This window comes from Callospermophilus lateralis, chromosome 10, assembly GCF_048772815.1.
Source record: "Callospermophilus lateralis isolate mCalLat2 chromosome 10, mCalLat2.hap1, whole genome shotgun sequence".
In the NCBI taxonomy this organism is placed as follows: Eukaryota; Metazoa; Chordata; class Mammalia; order Rodentia; family Sciuridae; genus Callospermophilus; species Callospermophilus lateralis.
In genome coordinates, this window is record NC_135314.1 from 132,604,628 (window position 1) to 132,632,591 (window position 27,964).

Below are 27,964 nucleotides of genomic sequence, written 5' to 3' on the forward strand. Positions count from 1 at the left end.
CAGCCATCTTTAACTCCAAACTCGTCTCTGACCCCCTGTTCACCTGCCCTGCCTGAGGGAAAAGCTCCTCCCCTACTTGGCTCCTCCCCTTCCCCACCCCTTCCGGAAGCTGCAGCAACTAATCCCGGCGCCCTAGCAACAGCGCCTTTCAGGCTGCCCAGTCCGCGTGCGCGGCTTCCGGTACAAGCCAATAGCTAGGGGCACCGGGAGCGAGGTGCGGGGGGCGGGGCTCTGAGCAGTCGCCGCCATTTTGGTGGAAGAGAAACAATAGGACTGAGGCGCCGCGGGACCGGTCTGTGGCCGCAGGTAACGCCCGCCTCGCGGTGCCTGTGGTCTTGCCGCCCCGGGAGCTTTGGGGGAAGGTTTTTGTTTTGTTTTGTTTTGTTTTGTTTTCTGGCTGTTAGGGAACAGGGTCTCTGGTCGTTGGGGGTCTCCCCACATTATTTGGGAGGTAGTCTCTCGCTGTCATTGTGCAGGAGGTCTCCCCGGGTCTTCGTGGAGCCATATTTTCCCTGGCCATTTGCGAGAAGCATCGTAGTTTTGGGTCACTGGGAAGAGAAGCTCCCCTCTGGATTTGGGGGGTGGGCAGGATCTTCGCCGATCATTGGAGAGAGGTCTCCTGGAAATTTGAGGGGTGGGTAGTATTTTTCCCCCGCCTTTGAGGAGATCTTCCGAGGTTTTTAGGTGGACGAGAACTTTCCGTAATGTTGAAATATCTACCCAGGTCTTTGGCGATCATGATATCCCAGGTTTTTGAGAATGTGGTCTTCCATCTTTGAGTGTAGGGGTCAGCCCAGCGCCTCAGATACTGTTACCTGAGGCTGGCAAATGTGCAGCCATTTTGGGTGTTGATTGCCAGTTGGGTCGTATTTGTTGGGGGAATCAGCGCACCCAACATTTTTAAAACTGTCTTGCAGTGTATCAGAAGACTCCTATTTTATTCTGATGTTTCTACCATTGAGTGGAACTTTAATTTCCTTCAAATTTGATTAGATGGCTTTTGTCTTGCATTCTAATGGCTTTATTGTAGGATTTTATTGGCTCTCAGTATCTAGAAAGCCCGACTAGCAGGAAAAAAACGAGTGAAAACAAAATGTAGAAGCCAGTAAAATTTAGTGCTCTTTAAGTAGCAATAGCTAGTCACTGCTTGGAATTAAACGTTAGCAAAATTGCACACATAACAAGAATAAACTAAAATCATATGGAAGAATAATTTAAGAAAAATTACTGAAACTTTAGAAGAGTAACAAAAACATTGGAGCTTATTAGTTTTTTTTTTTCCTAATAAAGGACCATAATTACAGTAATTTTGTTGAGTTCTAGTATTTAAAATGTTTGCTGTATTTGCATTTTTAGCAGGATAACACCTAGCGGGAAACTTAAGATGCTTATTTGTGTAGTTTATTGCTGTGGGGTTTGTATATTTCATCCTGTAACTTGGCATTAAGTATTTAAAAGATAAATTTCAGGGTGGTGTTTTAACTTTAGCCACTTAGAATTTGAAATGGCAAATTAATACTTAATCATATTTGACATTAATTGCCTAGTAATTTTTTTCTTTGAAGAAAAAGTCTGTTGAACTGTTGTTTAGATTGGTTTTCCTGCATTGTGATTTTAAAGTAGAACTCACAGGCATTATTAGAAATTATGTGGATAAGAACTGGGATTAGAGTTGATTTCCTTGTAGAAACCAGTTTAGCAGATGTGATAGGCTTCTTTTTTGCTTGGAAGCTTTGTAGGTGACAGAATGGATCACTATATATCAGCCCTAAGACTTTCTGAGCAATGGAATGTATCAGGAAAGAGCAATCGCTGACTGATGAAACTTAGCTATTCTCCCTTGCAAAAGGATGCCAGAGCAGTGTGTAAGCTCCTGAGATGTCACTTGTATCTAGGCAACAGGGATGAGCATGAGCCTCCCTGAGGCCAGATTGCTGAGGTGAAAATTTTCCATTGTTTGGCTCATAAAGATGATGCTTTGGAGAAGATTTTTTTTCTTTAAGTAAAGTTATTTTACTTAATGAGATGATCATCTTAAACAAATTGAACCCATTTTTGGACTGTAGAAAGTAAGTAGATGCAGGGGCTGAGGTTGTGGCTCAGTGGTAGAGCACTCTTGCCTAGTACGCTCAGGGCCCTGGGTTCAATCAGCACCAAATAAAAATAAATAAAGGTTAAAAAAAAAAAGAAAGTAAGCAGATGATTACTTTTTATGTGGTTATATTTTAAAGCATGTTTTTGTTTTTTAAATAAATTGTGTTTTTGCTTCTTTGTGTGCAGTGTAATAGGAGTACTATTTTGTGATATATTTTGATGGCATTAAAATGTCCTTTTCCCAAAAAATTGAATGTAGGTTCACTCAAGAGTTTGCAGGACAATCTGCAAAGATGATGCATATTTGCTTTGAATCTGTCACTTATCACCAGTTTCAGCTGTTAACCAATTTCTAGCCAATCTTGTTTCTTCTGTTCTCTGCACTGACCTCCCTCAATGCCTTTTTTTTTTTCCTAGTGGTGGTACTGGGGATTGAACCTATTGGCTTTGCCCATGCTAGGCAAGTGCTCTACCGCTGAGCTATATCCCTAGCCTTCACTAAAATGTCTAATCCTATTTTTCCCAGAAATGTTTTTCTTTTTCTATTTTGCTGTGCCCAGGGTCTTGTGCAAGTGCTGTGCCACTGAGCTATAATCCCTGCCCTCAGAAATGTTATTTTATCACTATGTACATACCTGTAATCCTGACTTGGGAAGCTGAGGCCAAATTGCAAGTTCCAGGCCAGCCTCAGTAAGTTAGTGGAACCTTGTCACAAAAAAAAAAGGTGGTAAAGCATTCCTGAATTTGTTCCCAGTACCAAAAAAAAAAAAAGTTATTTATCCATAATATTCTATTTCTGTGTGTATCTCCAAAAGACAAAGAGCCATGGAATCTATAATAACATTACTCTTTCTAAAAAGTGTTAATTCCTTAATTTTTTTTTTCAGGTTTTGTACATGGCATTTGATGGAAATGGCTCTTTTGTCTTTTAAATTTATTTGTGCTTGGTCTTTTTTTTTTTTTTTTTTTTTTTGTAATTTTTATCTGTTAAGCAACTGTGTGGTGGAATTTCCCATATGCTGGTTTTGCTGATCACTCCCTGTGCTTAATACCTTTTGGCTCTGGTGCCTGGTTTGAAGAATTTATTCTTGTGTATTATTTTGGCGAAGAAGTTGAGAAGAAACTGCCAGGTCTCATTTGGAAATGAGCCCCATGCTGATGGTGGTGTATACCTTTAAACCTGGTATACAGGTTTACCAGGAGATGCTGGAGATGCTGAGACAGGGGCATTATGAGTTTGAACTCAGCCTGGTAAACACAGTGAGGCACTATCTCAAAAAAAAAAAAAGCCCCAAGCTGAAAAAAAAAAAAAAAAAAAAAAAAAAAAGCCCCAAGCTGAACTGTGATGAGTACTGGGGACCTGAAGGACCATAAAGGAAGAAATCCTCCTCCTCCATATTATGCCGTCCAGATATTCTGAATGCTACATGCTCTGTGTGGAATTGAGAGGAGGTTCTGATTCTTGGCCTCTAGGAGGGTATTGATGTCCTGCCTCTTGTGTTGTGCCCTTTGCTCATAGGAGGCTTATAGTTAGAGAAGCCTTGACCCTTTGTAGGTAATTCTCCAATATATATTTTTTTCTTTGCTCCTTTTTTCATTCCTTTTCTTTGTTTCTTTCATACTAGGATTGAACCCAGGGGTGCTTAACCACTCAGCTACATCCCTTCTCTGTACTCCACCCCCCACCTCCCACCCCTGCCAGCCTTTTTTGAGATAGGGCTTGCTAAGTTGCTGAGCCTGGCTTTGAACTTTTGATCCTGTTTCAGTTGCTGGGGTTATAGGCATGAGCCACGTGCCTGGCCCAAATATGATTTCTGTTTAGATTCACTTCAGCTCCAGTTCCACTGCTTCCAGCTATCTGCTGAACATTTTTTCTTGAGGGCTTGACCATTCCTTAAGTGTCTGCAGCTTAATTCAGTATCTTCTCAGTTATTTCAAGAGAAAGACCCATAGATGTTTTAGATTCTCTGAGGGTTTAATTCCCTACCCCAGAAAGTTTAAGCACAGTGGATAAGTAGTAAACTCTGTTTCATTGCCCTCCTTGCTTCCTTGATTTCCCTGTTGCAGGGCAGTAGGCCCCATGAGTACATGGAAAAGGCAGGGACCCTGTGCCCTGCCATGAAATAGAGGAGGTGACCTTAAAGAGGTCATGCCAGGTGGGACAAATGTCTGAGACACAACAGTTCTTGTACCTTGGGGGGCCCAGAACCTGAGTGAGGGAAGATAGCCCCCCAATTGAATAAAGAGACTATAAGAGAAGGAAGCCCAGGGAGCTGGTCTTGGTGGCATACGCCTGTAATCCCAGAGGCTTGGAGGCTGAGGCAGGAGGGTTGCAGATTCAAAGCCAGTTTAGCAAAAGCGAGGCACTAAGCAACTCAGTGAGACCCTGTCTCTAAATAAAATACAAAATAGGGCTGAGAATGTGGCTCAGTGGTTGTTTGCCCCTGAGTTCATTCCTCAGTACCAAAATAAATAAATGAAGGAAAGAAGCAAGCTATCTCAAGACTGGGAATAGTGAAGAGATGTCAGCTTGATCTTAGTTGTTTTGGCCTCTTGGGTGTTATAGCTCTGGAAGAGATGCTCCTGTTATCCCTTTCCTCCAGAACATTCTCAGGCTTAGGACTGGTTCTTCTAGTGTGTGTGTGTTTGTATAGGGGGCATACTGGGGATTAAACCCACCACTGAGCTACATTCATAGCCCTTTTTATTTTGCGACAGGATCTTGCTAAGTTGCCCATGCTGGCCTCAAATTTGTGATCCTTCTCCCCGAGTAGTTGGATAATGGGTGTGTGCCATCACTTTTGACATCTTCAAATAACGAGATATTAAATTCATGAACATGCTAGGTTGCCTTAAACATGTGATATGAAACTAAGAAAGAAGCTTGAGAGTTTTTGTTTATTTTGATACTAGCCATTTAATCCAGGGGCACTCTACCATTGAATTGAACCTGCAGGCCCCTCCCCCCTTTTTAAATTTTGAGACAGGGTCTTACCGAGTTGCTGGGGCTGGCTTTGAACTTGTGATCCTCCTGCTTCAGCTTCCCAAGTCACTGGGATTACAGGTTGCACCACTATACCTGGCTAGTTTGAGAAATTTCTACATCATAGTTTTTCATATAAAATTTTCTTCCCAATATTTCCATTTTTACATGTGCTTCTAATATGTATAGTATGTTACAGCAATTTTGACCAATCTAGGAGGGTCACTTATGAGTTCCTGTTATGTACTTTCTTACCAGGTGGGGTACTGGAGATAGAGAATTGCCCTAAAAGGATAATTGAGGGCTGGGGATGTGGCTCAAGCGGTAACACGCTCGCCTGGCATGAGCAGGGCGCTGGGTTCGATTCTCAGCACCACATAAAAATAAAATAAAGATGTTGTGTCCACTGAAAAATAAGTATTAAAAATTCTCTCTCTCTCTTTCTTTAAAAAAGGGATAATTGACTTTTTAAGGAAGACTGAAAATTCTTGATGTTATATTGAATACATTTAGCTATTTACAAGAAAATTTGATATTTTGATAAAGGGCACATATGACACCTCAGAATAAATAGTTTAGATTTACTTGGAGTGATGCTACAGTTTTAGAAGATTTTTTTGGGGTTTGTTTGTTAAAATAATTTGAGGGGGGGGCTGGGGATGTGGCTCAAGTGGTAGCGCGCCCGCCTGGCATTCGTGTGGCCCGGGTTCGATCCTCAGCACCACGTACAAACAAAGATGTTGTGTCCGCCAAGTACTAAAAAATAAATATTAAAAAATTCTCTCTCTCTCACTCTTTCTTTAAAAAAAAAATAATTTGAGGGGGGCTTAAAATAGCAGACATATTTTCTCATAGTGCTGATTTAAAAAAAAATAATTTTGAAGTTAAATTGATTTTTAGCTGATAAATAAAGTTTTTCAATGGTTAAAATTCTGTTAACTCTAGCAGGCAATTCTGATAAACATATTCTTTGGTAGGCCAAAAGCACCTTCTACCTATCCCACTTGATCTTGAGGTCTTTCATCGTCTGTCATTCCATAAATCTAAGTCTGATAATGCAAAGATGGGGTAATGTATTTGTGCTGGTACTTGGAAAGAGGAGAAGCAGCTGAGAGGCTGCTATGCCCCTTACAGAAAAGTTTGTACGGATTTTTGGAACTGAATTTGCTGTTTTACTTTTCCCTTTGCCTTTGGGGAAAGGGTCTGCATGGCTATATGACTTTAATGAAATAGTTCCAATTATACAACTTGTGGATTCTTTCTTTCTTTCTTAAATTTTTAATATTTATTTTTCAGTTTTCGGCGGACACAACATCTTTGTATGTGGTGCTGAGGATTGAACCCGGGCCGCACGCATGCCAGGCTAGTGCGCTACCGCTTGAGCCACATCCCCAGCCCTCTTTCTTTTTAATTAAAACTAGAATAAAATGCTGTTGAAGGTAAAAAATAAACATCTAGTGTTGGAACCCAGGAGTTGAGTTTATATAAGGCTTTTGTGCCTCGTTTCTCTGGTCCTGCTGCTTTGGTAGGTTCATTGACTGTGTGGCATGGGGGATCCTCACAGCCAGATGAGCTGCAGCTCCTTTAAGATTAGACCTATGAGCTGGGCGTGGTGGCATATGCTTGTAATCCTAGCAGCTCAGGAGACTCAGGCAGGAGGATTAGGAGTTCAAAGGCAGACATAGTGAGGCCCTAAGCAACTCAGTGAGACCCTGTCTCTAAGTAAAATTCAAAAAAGGACCGGGGATGTGGAATCAGTGGTTCAGCACCTGGGTTCAATCACCGATAACAAAAACAAATAAATAAATAAGTAGAGATTAGCTCTGTGGGGCTGGGGTTGTGGTTCAGTGGTAGAGCGCTTGCCTAACACATGTTAGCCACTGGGTTTGATCCTCAGCACCATATAAAAATAAATTAATTAAATAAAGGTATTGTGTCCATCTACAATTTAAAAAACAAAAGATTAGACCTGTGATTCCAACATACTTAGCAGTAATTCTTTAATCTCAGGCACCCGTTGTTTTCCTGCAGCAAGATCTAGGTGATATGGTGCTTCAGTGTAATCACTTAAGGACAGTATCATAGGATCTACTCCAGGGATTTGTGAGAATGGAGGAGCTATTTAAACAGTAAGTGCTTAATAAACAGGAGCTCTCATTTCTGGCACAGTCATATCTCATTGTTGTTGAAGATTGAGGAGTTTGGTCACTACTTCCTCTGACCTTTGTGTGCCTTGTATATATGCCTTAGGGACATTCCTTATTGGGTAGTTATCTTCATTTGTTTCTGTGTGATCCATCTCTCATCATGGAGTAAAACTCTTAGCATACAGTGACTGCATTAGTGCTTGCTTGTAGATGAATTTAAAAGCTTCAAAAACTTGGCATCTGTTTTCTTTTTTAAATTTCTTTTTGGTTGTTGATGAACTTTTTTTTGTCTTTATTTTTATGTGGTGCTGAGGATAGAACCCAGTGCCTCACGCATGCTAGGTGAGAACGCTACCACTGAGCTACAACCCCAGCCCTGTTTTCTTGTTTCTGTCCCATGAATCCTCCTCCCCTGCCCTGTTTTCTCTTCCCATTGCAAAACCAATATATGTTCAGAGTTTAAGAATATTTCAAGGAGTTAGAAACATTCAGAAAACTGAAAAGGAGGGAATGATGATCTTATCACCTACTATAGGACAGGTTTTGTGACACTGGAAGTTGATATATAATGTACATATAAGTAAATAATACATAATCACAAATTTCACCTTTATTTATTTATTTTTGTGCTAGGGAGTGAACTCAGGAGCACTCAACCACTGAGCCACATCCCAGCCTTTTTTTGTATTTTATTTAGAGGTAGGGTCTCACTGTGTTGCTTATTAGCACCTTGCTTTTTGCTGTCTGGCATGATACGATCCTCCTGCCTCAGCCTCTTGAGCCGCTAGGATTATAGGAATGTGCCACTGCAGCTGGCACAAATACCATCTTTAAACAAAAGAGGTTACAATATGAAGACAATTAGATAAGAAATGGATGTTCAGATTGAAAGTGTTGTTTATGGATTTGGATTGAAAAAGAAATCACAAAAATTTACACATTTTAAAAAGCAGATTTTTCTACAACTGCAGTACTTTTCCCTTACACTTTTGGGCATTATTTTGATACTTTCTGTGACCGCAGTGTACCGCTTTCTGTGAGAGAACAGAAGGGTTACATAGTCAGCCCTCAAGGATGGTGATCCATTTGCTTTCTATTACTGACAACTCAGAAAAGTTTCTTTCTGGGCTGGGGATGTGGCTTATAGGAAGAGTGTTTGCCTAGCATGCATGAGGCCCTGGGTTCTATCCCCAGTGCCACAAACTTAAAAAGTTTATATGTTGTTTCATTTTGTATATTGTCATCTTATTTGGGAAACCTGCATTAGGTTTCTTTCACTTTAGGGCATTTGAGACTTCAGGGCATTCAAAGTTGCTTTGTTTGTGTGTGTGTGTGTGTGTGTGTGTGTGTGTGTGTGTGAGTTTTGTTGGTACTGGGTATTGAACCCAGATCCTTGCACTAGGTAAGTACTCTACCTCTGAGCTACATCCCCAGCCCAACCCTTTTTATTTTATTTTGAGACAGGGTCTTGCTGAGTTGCCCAGGTTGGCCTCAAACTTGTAGTCCTCCCATTTCTGTTTCCTGAGTCACTGGGATTATAGAAATGTGTCACTATGCCTGGTTTCTTACATAGGCTCTTTAGAATTTAGGGGACTGATAGCCATGGCCCCTGTGAGTGGTTGGTACTTTATTCTAGTTATTGTCTGTGATAAAATATACACTAAATTGACCATATTAACCATTTTTAAGTGTATAATTTCAGTGGTATAGTGGTACTTTCCATCAGTCTTTGTCTTTATAATCCAGACAATATAGGTTATACAATCTTGAATCTTGTTCTTTTGCTTAAATAAACTGTTTTAAAAATCAATGTATCAGTTAAAAAATAAGTCAGATTAATGGGGGGAGGGTTAAAAAAACCAAAAAATTAGTAAGAATACTTTTATTGGATCCTAATAGTACATAATGTAGTTTGAGTAAAAGTAACTCTTTTTGTTTCATTCCACTTCTATTACTGGATGTTAGAGAGTAAAAGGTATAAATGGTGTTTTACTAAGACTTGATTTTATGGAACAGTGGACTTGGGGTTTGTGGCATTTTCTCAGGTTAATTGTAGTTTGTTGCCGTGTATCCAGGTGGGTCAGTCTAGTGCTCCCCAAGCAAATAATGATAGCTTTCCTCTTTGCTTCCTGGTTTTATTTTGCCTAAAATTCTTTTTTTTTTTAATACTTATTTTTTTTAGTTATAGGTGGACATAATATCTTTATTTTATTTTTATGTGGTGCTGGGGAACGAACCCAGTGCCTCACACATGGTACGCTCTACCTCTGAGCCACAGCTCCAACCCTCTTTGGTATCGTTTGGTGAGACACCTTAACTCCTGTTTTAGCCTCCTGAGTAGCTGGGATTACAGGCATGTGCCACCATGCCTGGTATGTTTAACTTTTTTTTTCCTCTTGACTTTCCCTTTCCCTTTCCCTTTCCCGTGAGGTGAGGTCTTACTAACTGTGTGTGTGTGTGTGTGTGTGTGTGTGTGTGTTTGTTTTGCTTGGGCTTGAACCCAGGGTGAGGCAAGCACTCTACCAACTGAGCTATATCCCCAACCCCTGAGGTGAGGTCTTACTGTGTTGCTTAGGCTGATCTCGAATTCCTAGGCTTAAGTAATTTTCCCACCTTTTCCTATAGCTGATAGGAATGCAAAAAGGTATAGCACTTTGGAAATTTGTTTAACAATTTCTTATAAAACTAAACATACATAGGATGGTAGTACACATCTGTAATCCCTAGCTATATATATGAGTATTTCAGTAACTGACTCTGATGCAATCTTCAGTTGTGTGTGCATATGTGCTGACTGGTGATTCTAGAGCTCATTTGGGAGGACGTTTGAGTGATGAAGGTTATTTTTCTGCCATAACTCAATGTTGACCCTGGAGCTTTTTTTGAGGCAGAGTAAGTGGCCTCAGTGGATCCCATTGGTAACATCATTAACTAGATTCTGGATGAGTGATTTAAAGGACTCAGAGGCTTTATAAAGGGCTCAGAGGCTTTCATGAGTTATAGCTGTGATTTATTTGCGTATTTTAAAAAGTTTAGAATATTAAGGCATTGTTTCCAGCAGATCCTTTAATAGTCTTTTGTAAATCTTGGGGATCAACTGGGGAAAAGCTATTACCTAGCCTAGGATCATGCTCAAATGTTCCTTATCTGTTCATAGTTTCATGGACACCTGTGAGGCAATGTGGAAAGCTAAAGAGATGCTAAATCTGAAACCAGTATTTTGTAGTTATTCCCAATCTCCATAGATAGGTACATGGTCCACACATTGCATGAGTAATCCAGGATTTCTGAGAAACTGAACCTTAGTCTTTGGATGTTTAAAAACCATTAAATTCTCTCTCTCTCTCTCTCAAAAAAAAAAAAAAGAGATCCTACTGCTCAAACTGCATGTAGAAAACACATACATACACAAACATATACACACATACACACAGAAACAGGTAAAAGAAAAGAACAGGTGCTTTGGAGCCCTTCTTTCTTTTGGCCTAAGGCCCCTAGGGAGGAAGTTGATTTTGTGTATAATTCTTGGGAAATTGATCATTCATTTTTTCACAGGTATAAAACCTATAAGAGACCCGAGAATAGAAGCTCCACTTCTGTGTGCCTTGAAATGTGAAACATATTTTGCACAGTGAGGTCATACTGAGGTTCATACTGAGAGATTGAACATAATTGAAACAAGAATTGCAGGAATGCAGGGCTGGGATTGTAGTTCAGTGGTAGAGCACTTGCCTAGCATGTGTGAGGCACTGGGTTTGCTCCTCAGCACCACATAAAACTAATAGAGATTTTGTGTCTATCAACAACTAAAAATATTTTTTTAAAAAACTGCAGGAATGTATCTGAATTTTCTGTTATTTATTTATTTATTTATCTCTCTTTTTTTTCTTCCCCCTCACACCATCTTATATGTAATTTTGTATAACAATGAGTGTCTCCTTCCATCTTCCATGCAATTCCCCTTCTCCCTCCCATTCCCTCCCACCTCTCATCCCTGTTCAGTGGTAATCTTCTTCTCATGCTCTTCCTCCCTACTCTGTTTTGAGTCACCCCCCTTATATCAAAGAAGACATTCAGCATTTGTTTTTTAGGGATTGGCTTACTTCACTTAGCATAATCTGCTCTAATGCCATCTGTTTCCCTGCAGATGCCATGATTTTGATATTTTTTAGTGCTGAGTAATATTCCATTGTGTATAAATGCCACTTTTTTTTAATCCATTCATCTATTGAAGAGCATCTAGGTTGGTTCCACAGTCTAGCTATTGTGAATTGTGCTGCTATGAACATTGATATAGCTGTGTCCCTGTAGTATGCTCTTTTTAGGTTTTTTGGGTATAGTCTGAGAAGGGGAATAGCTGGGTCAAATGGTGATTCCATTTCTAGCTTTCCAAATTGGCTTCACCTATTTGCAGTCCCACCAGCAATGTACAAGTGTACCTTTTTCCCCACATCCTCGCCAGCACTTGTTATTGTTTGACTTCATAATGGCTGCCATTCTTACTGGAGTGAGATGGTATCTTAGAGTAGTTTTAATTTGCATTTCTCTGATTGCTAGAGATGGTGAGCATTTTTTCGTGTATTTGTTGATTGATTGTATATCTTCCTCTGAGAAGTGTCTGTTCAGATCCTTGGCCTGTTTGTTGATTGGGTTATTGGTTTTCTTGTTGTTTAATTTTTTGAGTTCTTTGTATACTCTGGAGATTAGAGCTCTATCTGAAGTGTGAGGGATAAAAATTTGTTTCCGGGGTGTAGGCTCCCTATTTACCTCACTTATTTTTTTTGCTGAGAAAAAACTTTTTAGTTTGAATACATCCCATTTGTTGATTCTTGATTTTAACTCTTGTGCTATAGGTGTCCTATTAAGGAATTTGGAGCCCGATCCCACGAGATGGAGATAAGAGCCAACTTTTTCTTCTATTAGACGCAGGGTCTCTGGTTTGATTCCTAGCTCCTTGATCCATTTTGAGTTAACTTTTGTGCATGGTGAGAGAAAGGGATTTAATTTCATTTTGTTGCATATGGATTTCCAGTTCTCCCGGCACCATTTGTTAAAGATGCTATCCTTTCTCCATTGCGTGCTTTGTCTAATATAAGGTAGTTGTAATTTTGTGGATTGGTCTCTGTGTCCTCTATTCTGTACCATTGGTCTACCCGCCTGTTTTGATACCAGTACCATGCTGTTTTTGTTACTATTGCTCTGTAATATAGTTTAAAATCTGGTATCGCTATACCACCTTTTTCTCTCTTCCTGCTTAGAATTGCTTTAGCTATTCTGGGTCTTTTATTTTTCCAGAAGAATTTCATGATTGCTTTTTCTATTTCTTCGAGGAATGCTGTTGGGACTTTGATTGGCATTGCATTAAACCTATAGAGTACTTTTGGTAATATGGCCATTTTAATGATATTAATTCTGCCTATAGATTCTGTTTTTATTTATGTATGTAACACTAGTGCTTAACCACTGAGTCACATCTCCAGCCATTTTTATTTTTAATTTTCAGATAGCATCTTGCTAAGTTGCTGAGGCTGGCCTCAAACCTTGTGATCCTCCTGCCTCAAATCTCCTAAATTGCTGGGATTACAGGCATGTACCACCATACCTGGCTATTTTATTTATTATTATATTTTTAGTTTTTAGTTGTAGTAGGACACAATACCTTTATTTCACTTATTTATTTTTATGTGGTGCTGAGAATCGAACCCAGGGTCTCGCACGTGAGGTGAGCGCTCTACTGTTGAGCCACAACACCAGCCCCTATTTTTTTTTTAATTTTTTAAAGCCAGAATTTTTATTGGGTGGCTAATTGTTGAAACTCTCAAGATGAACTGGATGCTGCCCTCTTGGGTTTAGGAGTTCCTTCATGGAATCCCTCCCTGAATCTGTGTTATTACAAAATTTAGGTGCCTTATTTGACCAGTCCTGGTGGTATTATTTTGCCTTGGTGCTCCAGTTATACTTTCTCTTGCCCTTGGCAGGGTAGCCACATTTGCCACAGGTCGACTTCTGATGGTGACAGGCCTTAGAGCTACAATAATGGCACAATGTGTGTGTCTTATCATGATGATCATGATGCTATCCAAATGATAATGTTCTCTTCATCATCTTGTTTCTGCTGCCATGTGAGGCAAATGCTCTACTAAGTTGGGCTGAAGTTAACTTTTTTTTTTTTTTTAAGATTAAAAAATTTTTATTTTGAGACAAGGTCTTTCTAAGTTACACAGGCTGGCCTCAAGCTTGTAATCCTCCTGCCTCAATCTCTTGAATAGCTGGGGTTACAGGTATGTGTCACCATACCCAGCTGTCCTATTTCATTTAAAACCAAAAACTACTATTGAAAGAGTAGGGGGGCTGGGGATGTGGCTCAAGTGGTAGCGCGCTCGCCTGGCATGCGTGCGGCCCGGGTTCGATTCTCAGCACCACGTACAAACAAAGATGTTGTGTCCGCCGATAACTAAAAAAAATAAATATTAAAAAATTAAAAAAAAAAAAAAGAAAAAGAAAAAAAAAGAAAGAGTAGGGCATGGTTGGCCCTTTTGGCCTCAAAGAGGAAAAAATCTTTTGCTATCAGGGTAATGCTAGCAATGATGCTAACAACCCCTTCTAATTCAGGTCTGAATCCCAGAAATGAATACAATTAAGTAGAAAATTCTCTTTTTCCAGTCATGTATTTTACCCATTACCACCTCCATTGAAAAATCAAACAAAACCTGACACTTGGGCTGGGGTTGTGGCTGAGAGGTAGAGCGCTCACCTTCCATGTGTGAGGCCCTAGGTTCAATCCTCAACCACATAAAAATAAATAAAATAAAGGTGTTGTGTCCAACTACAACTTAAAAAAAGAAAAAAAAAAGAAAAATTTTTAAAAACTGGCCCGTCATGGTATCTCTGTGGACTGTGGTTCATAGGTGCAAATGGAGGCCAAAAGGGCCAGCAAAGGTTTCCACCTCTCCCTCCTCTCCTGTCCCCAGGGTGTTCATTAGCTGCCACATCATGATGTGGCACCTTGCCACCCCTCCACCTGCCTTGAACTCTGGCAATCCACAATTTGCTGCTCCCAGAAGAATCATCATCATCATCTTGGGTAGAGAGGTAGAGAAAATAAGGCTCATTGTTGCCTAAGCGAACTCTAATGAGATGTGGGGTGGAATTAGATTCTCTGCCACTTAACTACGTAGAGACCTCAAAGCCTCTGGCTCCCTCTTTCTAAGTTCTAGTTTTCTGGTTTGCGAAACAGAGGAGAGAGGCTAGGCACAAGTTTCTACTCTTTGGGTTTTAAGTGGTAACTAGTAGTCTTTCATTTTTGTGGTTGTGAATTGAACCTGAGGCCTTGCACATGTGAGGCAAATGCTCTACTACACTGGAGTTACCCTTTTTTTAATCTTGAGACTATCTCACTAAATTGTGCAAGTTGAGCTTGAATAGTGATTCTCCTGCCTCAGGTGCCACAGCAGCTGGAATTACAGGCATGTGCCATCATAACCTACTCTTTCAATGGCAGCTTTTTGGTTTTTGGTTTTTGGTTTTTGGTTTTAAATAAAATAGGACAGCTGGGTGTGGTGGCACGTACCTGTAATCCCAGCCCAGCTATTCAGGAGACTGAGGCAGGAGGATTGCAAGCTTGAGGCCAGCCTGTGTAATTTAGAAAGACCTTGTCTCAAAATAAAACCTAGTATGTACCAGTCTGTATAGAACTATAATTTGGAGCAGATTTGATGTTGGGGAAGTAAAATCGGCCCTGTTTGTTTGTTTATTAGTACTGGGGATTGAAACCAGGGGCTCTTTACCAATGAGCCACATCCCGAGGGCCCCCCACTTTTATTGTTTTTATACAAACGGAGCACAACTTGTCATTTCTCTGGTTGTACATGATGTAGAGTCACACCATTCATGCTGTCATACCCATACATAGGGTAATAATGTCTGATTCATTCCACCATCTTCCCACCTCTGCCCAGTCTAAAGTTCCTCCATTCTTCCCTTGTCTCCCCCCCACCCATCTCCACCCTCCCATGGATCAGCATCCACTTATCAGGGGAAACATTTGACCGTTGGTTTTTTGGGATTGCATGATATTCTCCAACTCCATTCATTTACCTACAAATGCTGTAATTTCATTCTTCTTCTTCTTTTAATTGTAGTTGAACACAATATCTTTATTTATTTTTTTAATGTCATGCTAAGGATTGAACCCAGGGTGTCGCATGTGTGAGGCAAGCGCTCTACTGCTGAGCCACAACCCCAGCCACTAATTTCATTCTTCTTTAAGGCTAATATTCCATTGTGTATATATACCAGTGTGTTTATCCATTCATCTATTGAAGGTCTTCTGGATTGGTTCCTCAATTTAGCTATTGAACTGCTGTAAACATTGAGGTGGCTGCATCACTGTAGTATGCTAATTTTAAGTCCTTTGGGTATAGACCGAGGAGTGGGATAGCTGGGTCAAATGATGGTTCCATTCCAAGTTTATTAAGGAATCTCCATACTGCTTTCCAAAGTGGTTGTACCATTTTGCAGTCCTATCAGCAATGAAATGAGTGTACCTTTCCCCACACATCCTCGCCAGTACTTGTTGCTTGAATTCTTGATAATTGCCATTCTGACTAGAGTGAGATGAAATCTTAGTTTTGATTTGCATTTCTCTAATTGCTAGAGATATTGAACATTTTTTTTATATATTTGTTGATTCATTGTATATCTTCTTCTGTGAAGTGTTTGCTCATTTCCTTAGCCCATTTATTGATTGGGTTGCTCTATCTGATGTGCATGTGATAGATTTGCTCCCATTCTGTTGGCACTCTCTTCACGTTATTGATTGTTTCCTTTGCTGCAGAGAAGCTTTTTAATTTGAATCCATCCCATTTATTGATTGTTGATTTTATTTCTTGTAAAGGAAGTCAGGTCCTAAGCCAACATGAAGAAGATTTGGGCCTGCTTTTTCTTCTATTAGGTGAAGAGTCTGGTCTAATTCCTAGGTCCTTGATCCATGTTGAGTTATGTTTTGTGCAGGGTGAGATAGAGAGGTTTAATTTCATTTTGCTGCATAAGGATTTCCAGTTCTTCCAGGATCATTTGTTGAAGTTATTTTTTCTCCAATTTATGTTTTTGGCATCTTTGTCTAGCATGAAATAGCTGTATTTATGTGGATTTGTCTCTGTGTCCTCTATTCTGTACCATTGGTCTACATGTTATTTTGGTGCCAATACCATGACATTTTTGTTGCTATAGCTCTGTAGTATAGTTTAAGGTCTGGTATTGTGATGTCTCCCACTTTACTCTTCTTGCTAAGGATTGCTTTGACTATTCTGGGTCTCTTATTTTTCCAAATGAATTTCATGGTTGCTTTTTCTATTTCTGTGAAGAATGTCATTGGTATTTTGATTGGAATTGCATTAAATCTGTATAGTACTTTTGGTAATATCGTCATTTTGACAATTTTCCTTGAGACAGGGTCTGGTTAAGTTGCTTAGGACCTCACTAAGTTGCTGAAGCTGGCTTTGAACTCTTGATCCTCTTGCCTTACGCTCCCAAGCCACTGGGAATTATAGGTGTGCACTACAGCTCCAGTTCTTTTTTTAAAAAAATTTTGAGACTGCTTCTTGCTAAGTTGCTAAGTAAAAGGGCTTGTGTAACTAGGCACCTCAGCTCTATCTTCTGGAGAGAGTCTGAAATGACTAAGAGTTGTATTCATCCTTATAGTCACTTTGCCTGTGTGGTTTGGGAACTCTTCTCAGTACCTGCCTTTCTGAGAGGGCTTCTGTAATAATGAGAAGGTAGCATCAGGTGAGAAATCAGGGTCTTTGAGGTCTATGTTGTTTGCATATAATAAAGCTTTGAATCCTTGAATCCGGCTGGGTCAATAGTCACCCAGTCGGGGCTTCGGTTGTGGCTCATCGGTAGAGCACTTGCCTACCACATGTGAGGCCCTGGGTTCGATCCTCAGCACCACATAAAAAAATAAAGGTATTGACAACTACAACTGAAAAATAAATATTTTTTTTAAAAATCACCAACTTAAATTCTTTAAAAGAGGCTATTACAGAAGATATAAATTTTGGTGAAAACACTTTTTTTTTTTTTAAACTTTTTTTATTGATGCATTATAGATGTACATAATGGTGGAATATAATCTGGCCATTATCACCTGAAAGCACTTTTATAGGACAAACTAAATGTCCCATATATGCAGCAAAATTAAGGCATCCTCCAGTCTAGGATTTTAAGTTTCATTTGAGAACTGTGATTGTGGGTGTGTTTTCTAACCTCCTCAAATTGGCGTCATTGCCTGCAGTAGGGAGAGTAGTGTCTACCTCATTAAAAGTATCCAGAGGACCAAGTAAGAAGTTCTGTAATGAGCTTTTTACAGGTTTGCTGAGCATATCAGCAAACCCTTCTTCACTCTAACTGTCGCAAATGGAGTCATGGGAACTGCACAAATTCCCAGTAAGATCCCTGTACATATACATACAGTGGTTTAAGCCCTGTAAGGAATGCTAGTAGAAACTACATTGTCTATAAATTATAGCCAGAAAATATACCTAGCCTGACATGCCTTGAATCAGTTAATAGGGTGTATAAAAAGGTGTGCTTTGCTGAGATCCAGTTGGGGCGTCTGGATGCATAATCAGAACTAAGGTCCTAGACTTATGGTGGATAAGAGCCCTGACTGCCCCAGGAACACAACTTTGGCTTAAAGGTATGCCCCAGCTTTTAGTGATCAGGATAGAACTGATAAAAATAGTTGGTTGACCTAGAACACTGTGTATCTTTTTAAATGCAGTTAACCAGCCTTGATCGGTTGTTTTTAGATACAGACGTTAATCATTAAAGCTGGTCCCAAGCTCCACTGCTAATAAGGTTAATGGAGCTTGTCTTTGGCCTTGGACTGGGGCAGTATGTGTGGATACCTTGGGCGGATAAGTCCGAGATGATGGATAAGTTGGTTTTCCCTGTAGAAATCGCATTAAATGGATAGATTTGAGCACCTTTCACCTTAAGTTTGTCTATCATATTAGACAATGGTAAGATTTAATTTGAATATAATGTTTGAAATTGTGATCTTTGATCTTTACCTTTTCATGGCTTTGTGTTTTGTCTGTTACGGTGACTTTGTAATGCTGTAGTGTCCCTGTTGGAGCACAGTTTCTGCGTGTTCTCATTCACCACGTCCTTCTCCTTCCCTCTCCTCCCTCAGCTCAGGGTGTTTTTATCTTTCTGAGGGAAGAGGCGGGGCTGGGGTGGGCAGCGTGGGCGGAACCCTAAGTGAGCTTGTACTGTTTACCTTTCTGCTGGAGAATTGGAACCTAAGGCGGTTCCCACAAATCAATGTGCTTGCTTCCGGCAGAGCATTCTGGCCTACACAAACCTAGGAGCGGAGACCAAACAGAAGGAGGATCAGACAAGACAAGCGACGGAGGACGAGCTGGCCGTAGACCCTGCTGCCTCCCCATTTTCCCTGCCGTCTGCGTCCGGAGGATGAGCCCAGCCTTCAGGGCCATGGACGTGGAGCCCCGCACCAAGGGCGTCCTGCTGGAGCCCTTTGTCCACCAGGTTGGGGGGCACTCTTGTGTTCTACGCTTCAATGAGACGACCCTGTGCAAGCCCCTCGTCCCGAGGGAGCATCAGTTCTACGAGACCCTCCCAGCTGAGATGCGCAGATTCACTCCCCAGTACAAAGGTGAGCCCCCAACTGCTGGAGGGGTCGCCAGGCTGGTGAGGAGATGTGAGGGATCACGGCCATGGAAGGCGCTGGCTGCCATCCTGGGAACCCTCACCCCTCCCACTCACTTTGTGTTTTCCCTCCTCCTGGCCCTCAGCCCAGCACCTCACACCCTCAGTTTTCAAGCCCTGGTAAGATTGCTCAATTGTGCTTTGTTTTGTGGATTTGTTTTGAGTTTATTTTTGGTGGAAGTTTAGTTGTGTTTTATGTTCAGGTGTCTCTTGATCACAGTAACCCATAGTCCCCCATGGTGGGGACAGTGGGGGAAGACTTTGGGAGGATTTTACCCAGAATTCTTGCCGCCTGCTTTTTGTCCTCCAGGAAACCAGAAGCCCTGGTGATTAGGTAGGCTGGGAGCAGGGTTGAGTCAGATGGAATGCAAGAGTGGGAGGACTGTGCTGATTAGCTGAAGCCCTTTGCAATTATGGAAATCCCCAAAATTGCTACATGAAGGCAAATGGTTGATTCATATATTGTAGCTTTTTCTTCCTTTTATAATGATTCTTTGGGGGGGCACATAAGAAGACACCAGCATGGTGTGGTCTGGGGGGGAACTTTTGTAAATCAAAGGAGAACATATTAAAGAAATTAATTTTAAGTGGGTATTACTGGATATATAAAAAACCAGAACAATTTAGGTTCTTCTGGGACTGTTTAAACATTATTTTTTAAAAAAACAGAATGTTCTGGGCACCTCTCTGTACTCTAAAATGCATGTGTGTTAGGGTGGGGGTGGGGGAGTTGTGGGCCCTCACTTGGTCCTTCTCTTGTTTTTTCCAGGACAAAGCCAGAGTTCCCTTGTTAGCTGGCCACCCTTGCCCCTTTTTTTCCTCTGGTCCTTTTCCCCATGGCCACAGGGAAGTGTGGCCCCCTGAAATCCCCACCTTGGCTCCTCTGCACCTAGAGCTGGGGGCTACCTCAGAAGTGTCATCTCTCTCAGCACGCATTCCCCTGCAGCAAGCAAGCGGGCGGGCAGCAAGGACTGAGCAGATTGAGTGATCCTGGGGCAGAGAGGCCTGGGAGGAAAGGTGTTCAGCCAGTCGGTTGTAAGGCACTCATCGGCACCTGCTGAAATGCTCCTACTGACAGCTCCCTCCTCAAAGACTGTCTAAATTACACATGGCAGGTTCTAGAGACTCAAGGGTGGAGAGCTGCTTTCAAGGCCACAATGTGTCTGTCCTCCTGGTCCAACCCTATCTACCTTGTATTTGTTTATTTACTTATTTATTTATTTTTGTGACAAGAAACTGCAAAGACTAATAAAAAGCATAATTGAGAAGGACAAAAGGCTTGAGGCACCTACCTAAGTGGGGGTGCTACAGTAAGCCTTTGCTAGGGTGTCTGTTGTGCTGTGTGGTTTGTTTTGTTTGCCCCTTTATTTTGCTTTGCTTACCTAGTCTTCCTTACTTTTAGATGCCTCTTACCCTGTGACAAACTTGTGTTTCCTTGCGTTCAGGTTCTGCCTTAAAGCAAGCTTCCAGGCAGTCGGAGTTTCTGTTCAGGGCATTAAAAATTTCCACAAGATATAAAGAGCAATGTTTTTGCATCTCTCTTAGTATTAGAAGAATTACACAAAAATTAATAAAACATTTTCAATGATGGAAAAATGTGTCTTGTAATTCTTTGGCTCTTGCCTTGTTGAGTGCATTAGAGAGGAAGACTCTCGGCCATGTTTGCTCCCTAATTGCTTGTCTTGTATGGTGTCATTTTTTTCTAGCTGTTTTGATATTTGTTAGGTTTGCAGATGAGTTTGGGGCCTCTGGCAACATAGAGACTAAGGAACAGGGTAAGAAAAACAACAAATGTTACAATCATGTTATTTAGAAAGCATCTTTCTGTGGAATTAAAGCTCCTTCTGCTCCTCACCCCATTTCCAGGTGTGGTGTCTGTGCGCTTTGAAGAAGATGAAGACAGGAACTTGTGTTTAATAGCGTATCCATTAAAAGGGGACCACGGAACTGTGGACTTTGTAGACAATTCAGACTGTGAACCAAAAAGTAAGCTTCTAAGGTGGACAAACAAAAAACATCACATGCTAGAAACGGAAAAGACCCCCAAGGACTGGGTGCGCCAGCACCGGAAAGAGGAAAAGATGAAGAGGTAGGTACACTAATAGGGGAATCCTTGGGCTCTGTGGGAAGGTCAGTGTTGGGGTTCTTAGTTATAGCTGACTGAGTTCCCTGGAGGTGAAAATTCATGGTGGGCTTACAGGTGCCTTGTCTTTCAATGATTAGTTCCCACATGGCATGCCCAGCGTCTCTTTAATTAACTTCTGGGTTAGGTCATGCCATTTTTGGTAAATAGCTGAAGCAGTAGCTGTAAAAAGAGATTTAGTGTACATTCCTTCAACTGCTGCTCTGTGCCAGGCTATAGCCTGGGTCCTGTAGATGTGACAGGAGTTACCTACCCCTTTACTTCAGGTTGCCTACTAATTGTGGGGGACATTTGTGAAACTCAAGGATCTGTTTGGGCAGAGTTTTCAAGTACCATACATTAGCAAAGCTTGTTAAAATATCAAATATGGCTGGACATGGTGGCACATGCCTGTAATCCCAGGGGCTCAGAAGGCTGGATCACGAGTTCAAAGCCAGCCTCAAAACTGGCGAGGCACTAAGCAACTCAGTGAGTCCCTGTCTCTAAATAAAATACAAAATAGGGCTGGGGATATGGCTCAGTGGTTGAGTGCCCCTGAGTTCAATCCCTGGTACCAAAAAAAAAAAAAAAAAAATATATATATATATATATATATATATATATATATAAAATATATTAAAAAAAAATATATAAAATGTGGCCAAGTAGATTTACTAAATATGGGATTTCACCTAAGATTTTCCCAGTCTCCAGATGGGAAGTCAGATGAACCTGTGTACCACATGTGGGTTTGAGGGTATTGCCTGGAATAGGGGAGTAGAAGCTGCCTGACTTGGAAGTTGGGAGGCAGAGGCTGATCTTGCTTCTTAGGTTTCCCTTGTTGTAGAAAATAGTGATGGCATGGCCCCTTAATTAACTTTCATGAGATAAAATAGATGTCATGATAATAAGGTACAATGATAAAATGTACCCATTTAAAGTATTTAATGAGTTTGTAACCATCACCATATCAAAATATCTAACTTTTCATCACTCCAGAAAGCTCCCTCATGCATCTTTGACACTGAATTTTTTGACATTATGACTTATTGGAACCTTATATCTTCATAGCCATAAGTTAGAAGAAGAATTTGAATGGCTAAAGAAATCTGAAGTCTTATACTACAGTGTAGAAAAAAAGGGGAGTATAAGTTCCCAGCTCAAACACTATAATCCTTGGAGCATGAAATGTCACCAGCAACAGTTACAGAGAATGAAGGAGAATGCAAAGCATCGGAACCAGTACAGTATCCTTTGTTCATGGGACATCCCTACCTTGTTGGGGCGGGGAGGGAAAATGTGGAGGGCTTGAAGAGAGTGGTTGGGTTTGTTAAGTCTTAATTGAATTTCCTCTATTGGGGTTGTGCCAGAATACTTCTGTGATGCTCATGGATAGGTATTGCTTCTCTTAGGGCTAGGGACTGGCCTCTGAGTGTAGGTGGTAGGGAATGGGGGATAAGGGGTTTCTGGGAATGAGGGATATCTCATGAAGGGGCCACCTTACATCAGGTGTACTTTAGATAGCCTAGGGAAGATGGCACAGAGCTGATCCCTGTTTGAAATTCCTGCAGAAGATTCCCAAATCGTCTTTAACTTAAGGGATTAAGTTAAGAGAAAACTAACCTTTCAGTTCTGGTTCACCAGTCTGGCATATGAGCTATGCCAGGATCCTTTTTTTTTTTTTTTTTTTTTTAAACCTTATGGGTTGAAAATCTTCAGAACTGAGGTTGTTTTATTTATTTTTAAACTTTTATTAAGGAAAATATGTTAAAATAATGCATTGACAGAGTATTTCTCCACCCAGGTTTGTCAGTTAACCCACTTATGTCAGTCTTGTGTCATGACTTTCTCTATTTACCCACTACCCTTCATACCTGGACTTTTTGATTGTGCTGGGGGATGGATGAAACCCAGGGCTTTATGCATGCTAGGCAAATTCTCTTTACCACTGAACTTTTTTTTTTTTTTTTTTAATATTTTTAGTTGTAGATGAACACAATACCTTTGTTTTGTCTATTTGTTTTTATGTGGTGCTGAGGATTGAACCCAGTGCCTCACACATGCCGGGCAAATGCTCTACCACCGAGCCCCAGACCCAGCCCCTGGTTTTTAAACAGAAGATTTTTTCCACCTATACTCTTTTCAAAGCAAATCTGAGCTATATAATTTCATCTGTATACCTTAGCATGTTTCTCTAAAAGATGAGACTATTTTAACAGTTGAACACCATTTTTATTTCTTTTTTTTTTTTCATTCTTAAGTTTTAGGTAGTTTTGAATAACCAATAAAAAAAAATAAAAAAAAAAGTTTTAGGGGGACACAATATCTTTATTTTACATTTATGTGGTGCTGAGGATCGAACCCAGTGCCTCGTGCATGGTAGGCAAGCACTTCTACCACTGAGCCACAACCCCAGCACTCCCGCATTTTCATTTCTTAAAAATTGGTAATTCCTAACTATAAACTACCTAATTCATGTTCACATTTTTCTAATTGTCTTCAGTGAGTATGTTTTTATTGTTTGTTAGAATAGGAATTCACGTAAGTTGCATTGGATCGAAATGTTTAAGTTTTTAAATATCACTCACATTTTTTCTTAGAAATTAATTAAATAATTCCTTCCTTCCTTTCTGTGCAACACAGGATCACTCTACCCCGAGCTGTATGTCTAGACTTTTTCTTTTTGTAGATGGATATAATACCTTTTATTTATTTTTATGTGGTGCTAAGGGTCAAGCTCAGTGCCTTCCATGCTAGGCAAGTGCTCTACCACTGAACTACAACCTCAGCCTCACTAGCTTTTTTTTTTGATTTGAGGTCATGTCTCACTAATTGCCCAGGTTGGCCTCTTAACTTTGGAGTGGCTGGAGTTATAGTCATGTGCCACCATGCCCTACTGCCTTTTTTTTTTTTAATATCAAAGAAACTGGGTCTTAGGTTGGGGTTGTGGTTCAGTGGTAGAGCACTTGCCTAGCACGTGTGAGGCACTGGTTCAATCCTCGGCGCCATAAATGAATGAATGAATGAATAAATGTATGTATGTATGTATTGAGTCCATCTACAACTAAAAAATATATTTAAAAAAAAAAAGAAGAGGGGCTGGGGATGTGGCTCAAGCGGTAGCACGCTCGCCTGGCATGCATGCGGCCCGGGTTCGATCCTCAGCACCACATACAAACAAAGATGATGTTGTGTCCGCCGATAACTAAAAAATAAATATTAAAAAAATTCTCTCTTTTTCTCTCTCTCCCTCTCTCACTCTCTCTTAAAAAAAAGGGGGGGGGGACTCCACCCTTAAAAAAACAAAGAAAGAAAGAAATGATGTCTTACCAGCTATGGTGGTGCACATCTGTAATCCCAACAACTGAGGCAATCTGTAATCCCAACTGAGGCAGGAGGATCACAAGTTCAAAGCCAGCCTCAGCAATTTAGCAAAGCCTAAAGCAATTCAGTGAGACCCTGTCTCTAATAAAATATAAAAAAGGGCTGGGGATGTGGCTAAGTGGTTAAGTGCCCCTGCATTCAATCCCTATTACCAAAAAAAAAAAAAAAAAAAAGTGCATCTAAAAAAGAGTTTTCTATGATCTGGGTTTTACTGATTGCATTCCTACGTGTTTACTGTGTCCCCTCTGTTTCCACTGTTTTTTTTTTTTTTTTTTGTAATTTTTTTATTTTTTATTTTTAATGTGATGCTAATGATGGTAACCAGTGCTTCACAAGATGCAAGGCATGTGCTCTACCACTAAGCCACAACCCCAGCCCCTTCCACTGTTTTTTAAAATTTAAAATTTTTTTTAATTTTTTATTTGTTTTGTTCTTTTTAGTTATACATGACAGTATTTTATCATACATACATGGAGTATTACTTCCCATTTTTTTAGCTTTATTTATTTATTTATTCATTCATTCATTCTTACATGGTGCTGAAGATAGAACCCGGTGCCTCACGTACATGAGGAAAGTTCTCAACCACTGAGCTACAAATGCCAGCCCTACTTCCCATTTTTGTGGTTGTATGTGATGTGTAGTTACATTGGTCATGTATTCATATATGATGTCTTCAGTAGGTGATGATTGGATCTAAAGGCTTGATTTAAAGATCTAAAGAACTGATTTGGTTTCAGTTCTTGGGAATGGGAGCAGTAATCCCCAAGAAATTATATTGTACATGTCCATTGGGAAGCAGAGTCTTTCTCTTTGCCTTAGATCTAATTTTTCATTAGGTAGTTTTCTAATTTTGTTATTCACAAGCTGGAAACTTCCTATAAAACACAATTTTTCCTCATCAACTATATGCTTGAGGTATGGTTTATATATTTGTGTTTTAATCCATTGCAGTTGTTACTTTTACCAAGTTTGACACAGTGGTGGTAGTCTATGATAGTTACCTTGCTTTCTAGTATGAAAAAGAGTCTAGGAAATGACCATGTATATTTCCTGCTCCAGATGTGAACTCAAACCATTCCCCTAAGGCAGGGGTCAGTGAATCTTTTCAGTAAAGGGCCAAGTAAATTTTTAGGTGTCGTGGGTCATATAGTTTGTCACAACTCTGCTACTATGTATTTAAATGAACTAGTGTAGTTGTGTTCCAGTAAATATTTATTGTGACTCTAATTGAATATCATTCAATTTTCATGGATCATAAAGTATTATATTTATTTTGATCTCTTAAAAATGTAAAAACCACTAGTAGCTCATAGATTGTACAATAGTGTGCAGTGGACTGTAGTTTACCATTTCCTACTCTAAGGACCACTGGTTTCTATTAATGGGAAATAGACCATACTAGGGGTATTTATTATTTCTGGTCATTATTTCTAGACATTTTCCACGCACACAGCTTGGGAAATAGTTTTTTCAAGACAAATATTTTTTATGAATTTGTATTGATGTTTACAATTTATATCTAAGGCTGCAGGATTTATTGAGCTCATTCTATGTATAATTGAGGACAGTATGCTATTGTACTCTGATCCTACACATAGCTGAATTCAGGAAATCTTGTCTCCTAAGCCTGGAGCACCTCAGGCCTGTATCAAGTCTAGACACTAGCTGCTCTCATGCCAGTTCCCTAACAAGAAGTTCCTCTTAGCTCTTTAGTTAGCTGTGGGCGCTCTATATAGGAGACAGCACAATTAATGGAGCCCCCTGTGGGGTTAGGCTTCTCTGGGTCACTGCATTCACACAGTTCCCTGTGCCAAGGTATCATGTGTAGCACTTTCTCTTGGGGATATAGTTCTTAACCACTTAGAATTTATATTACTGGAGAACCTGACTTCCCGCTACGAGGTGCCTTGTGTCTTGGACCTTAAGATGGGCACACGCCAGCATGGTGATGATGCTTCAGAGGAGAAAGCAGCTAACCAGATCCGAAAATGTCAGCAGAGCACCTCTGCAGTCATTGGTGTGCGTGTGTGTGGCATGCAGGTGAGTAGTGTGCTGGTGCAAGACAAGGGCTAGCTAGGGAATCCAGTAGCTGCTGCTTCCCCACTGTGGTGTAGTTTTATTTGTTCTAAAGATTTCAGAATGACCCTATATGAATTTGATGCTTTCTGGTTAAAAAGAAAGAAAGAAAAGAAAGCATGTATTTTATGTCTGGGTAATTTCTCTTGAGACTGTCCTGATAGGCTGAGTCCAGAACCTATAGACAGGAGTAGAGAAAAAGACAAGAAAATTAGCCTGTCTCCACTGACCCAGATGTACAATAACTTAACCCAGGTCAGATGGCTGCATTGCAGGTTGATGCTGATCAGAGAAGACAGCAGCTCATGTGTGACTTGGTGTACTTATTAACAAAGAATCAGATCCAGAGCCTGGTGCAGTTGATCCCAGCTATTCAGGAGACTGAGGCAGGAGAATTCCAAGTTTGAGCCAGCCTGCTCAACTTAGTGAGACCCTGTCTCAAAACATTAAAAAGAGCGAGGAATGTATAGTGGAATAGTGCTTGCCTAGTATGCATGGAGTCCTGGGTTCAATCCCCAGTACTACAAAAGAAAAAATAGGAGCAGATCCCAGATGTCACATCACCATCACCTTCCCCCACCCCAGTGTCCAAGCCTCATCCACTGACTTGCTGATCTCCCCACAGGTATACCAGGCAGGTACTGGGCAGCTTATGTTCATGAACAAGTACCATGGGCGGAAACTATCAGTGCAGGGCTTCAAGGAAGCACTTTTCCAGTTCTTCCACAACGGTCGGTACCTGCGTCGAGAGCTCCTGGGCCCTGTGCTCAAGAAGCTGGCTGAGCTCAAGGCAGTGTTGGAACGACAGGAATCCTACCGCTTCTACTCAAGCTCCCTGTTGGTTATCTATGATGGCAAAGAGTGGCCTGAAGTGGCTCTGGACTCGGATGAGGAGGACTTGGAGGACCTGTCAGAGGAGTCAGCTGATGAGTCTGCTGGTGCCTATGCCTACAAGCCCATTGGTGCCAGCTCAGTGGATGTGCGCATGATCGACTTTGCTCACACCACTTGCAGGCTCTATGGCGAGGACAGTGTGGTGCATGAGGGCCAGGATGCTGGCTATATCTTTGGGCTCCAGAGCCTGATAGACATTGTCACAGAGATAAGTGAGGAGAGTGGAGAGTGAACTTGCTGGTTGCTCAAGTACTTGAGAGAGAGACTCTGTGTCCCAGACACAGCTGTGCTGCGTCAGGGAGGAGGCCAGTATGGCCAGGTAGGGGTCCCTGCAGCCTGGAGCTGATGTGCAGTGGCCTCTGTGAGCCCCAACCCGAGCCAGCTCCAGCTGCACTCGGGAGTCTTTATTTATTTTAACTATTTCTTCAACATTCCACATTTGATGATGCAGATACCTCTTTGTTCCCTGAGTGTAAATGTTCTAATACAGATCTTTTTGTTTATTGTATCCATCATGTTGTTGTTCTT

The 27,964-nt window shown here is 40.8% G+C and overlaps 1 protein-coding gene across 2 annotated transcripts; it reads left to right on the forward strand.

The window, feature by feature from the left end:
* The first annotated feature begins 224 nt into the window (after positions 1 to 224).
* Ip6k2 (inositol hexakisphosphate kinase 2) lies at positions 225 to 27,944 on the forward strand. 2 transcript variants are annotated; one of them, XM_076868325.1, is made up of 6 exons: positions 225 to 306; positions 18,572 to 18,904; positions 20,824 to 21,046; positions 22,151 to 22,326; positions 26,331 to 26,506; positions 27,168 to 27,944. In XM_076868325.1, exons 2-6 carry the CDS (start codon positions 18,703 to 18,705, stop codon positions 27,666 to 27,668), a joined length of 1,278 nt encoding a protein of 425 aa, XP_076724440.1. In that variant the 5' UTR covers positions 225 to 306; positions 18,572 to 18,702; the 3' UTR covers positions 27,669 to 27,944. The 2 variants fall into 2 exon arrangements, with proteins under 2 accessions (XP_076724440.1, XP_076966516.1); XM_077110401.1 differs by lacking the exons at positions 225 to 306; positions 18,572 to 18,904 and adding an exon at positions 19,150 to 19,291 and having other exon boundaries at positions 19,727 to 21,046.
* Positions 27,945 to 27,964: the final 20 nt, after the last annotated feature.

Coding starts and splice junctions, on each gene's coding strand:
- Ip6k2 (XM_076868325.1), top strand. CDS start 18,703: ATGAGCCCAGCCTTCAGGGCCATGGACGTGGAGCCCCGCACCAAGGGC. Junction 18,905..20,823: donor ATTCACTCCCCAGTACAAAG/GTGAGCCCCCAA, acceptor CCCCATTTCCAG/GTGTGGTGTCTGTGCGCTTT. Junction 21,047..22,150: donor AAAGAGGAAAAGATGAAGAG/GTAGGTACACTA, acceptor ATATCTTCATAG/CCATAAGTTAGAAGAAGAAT.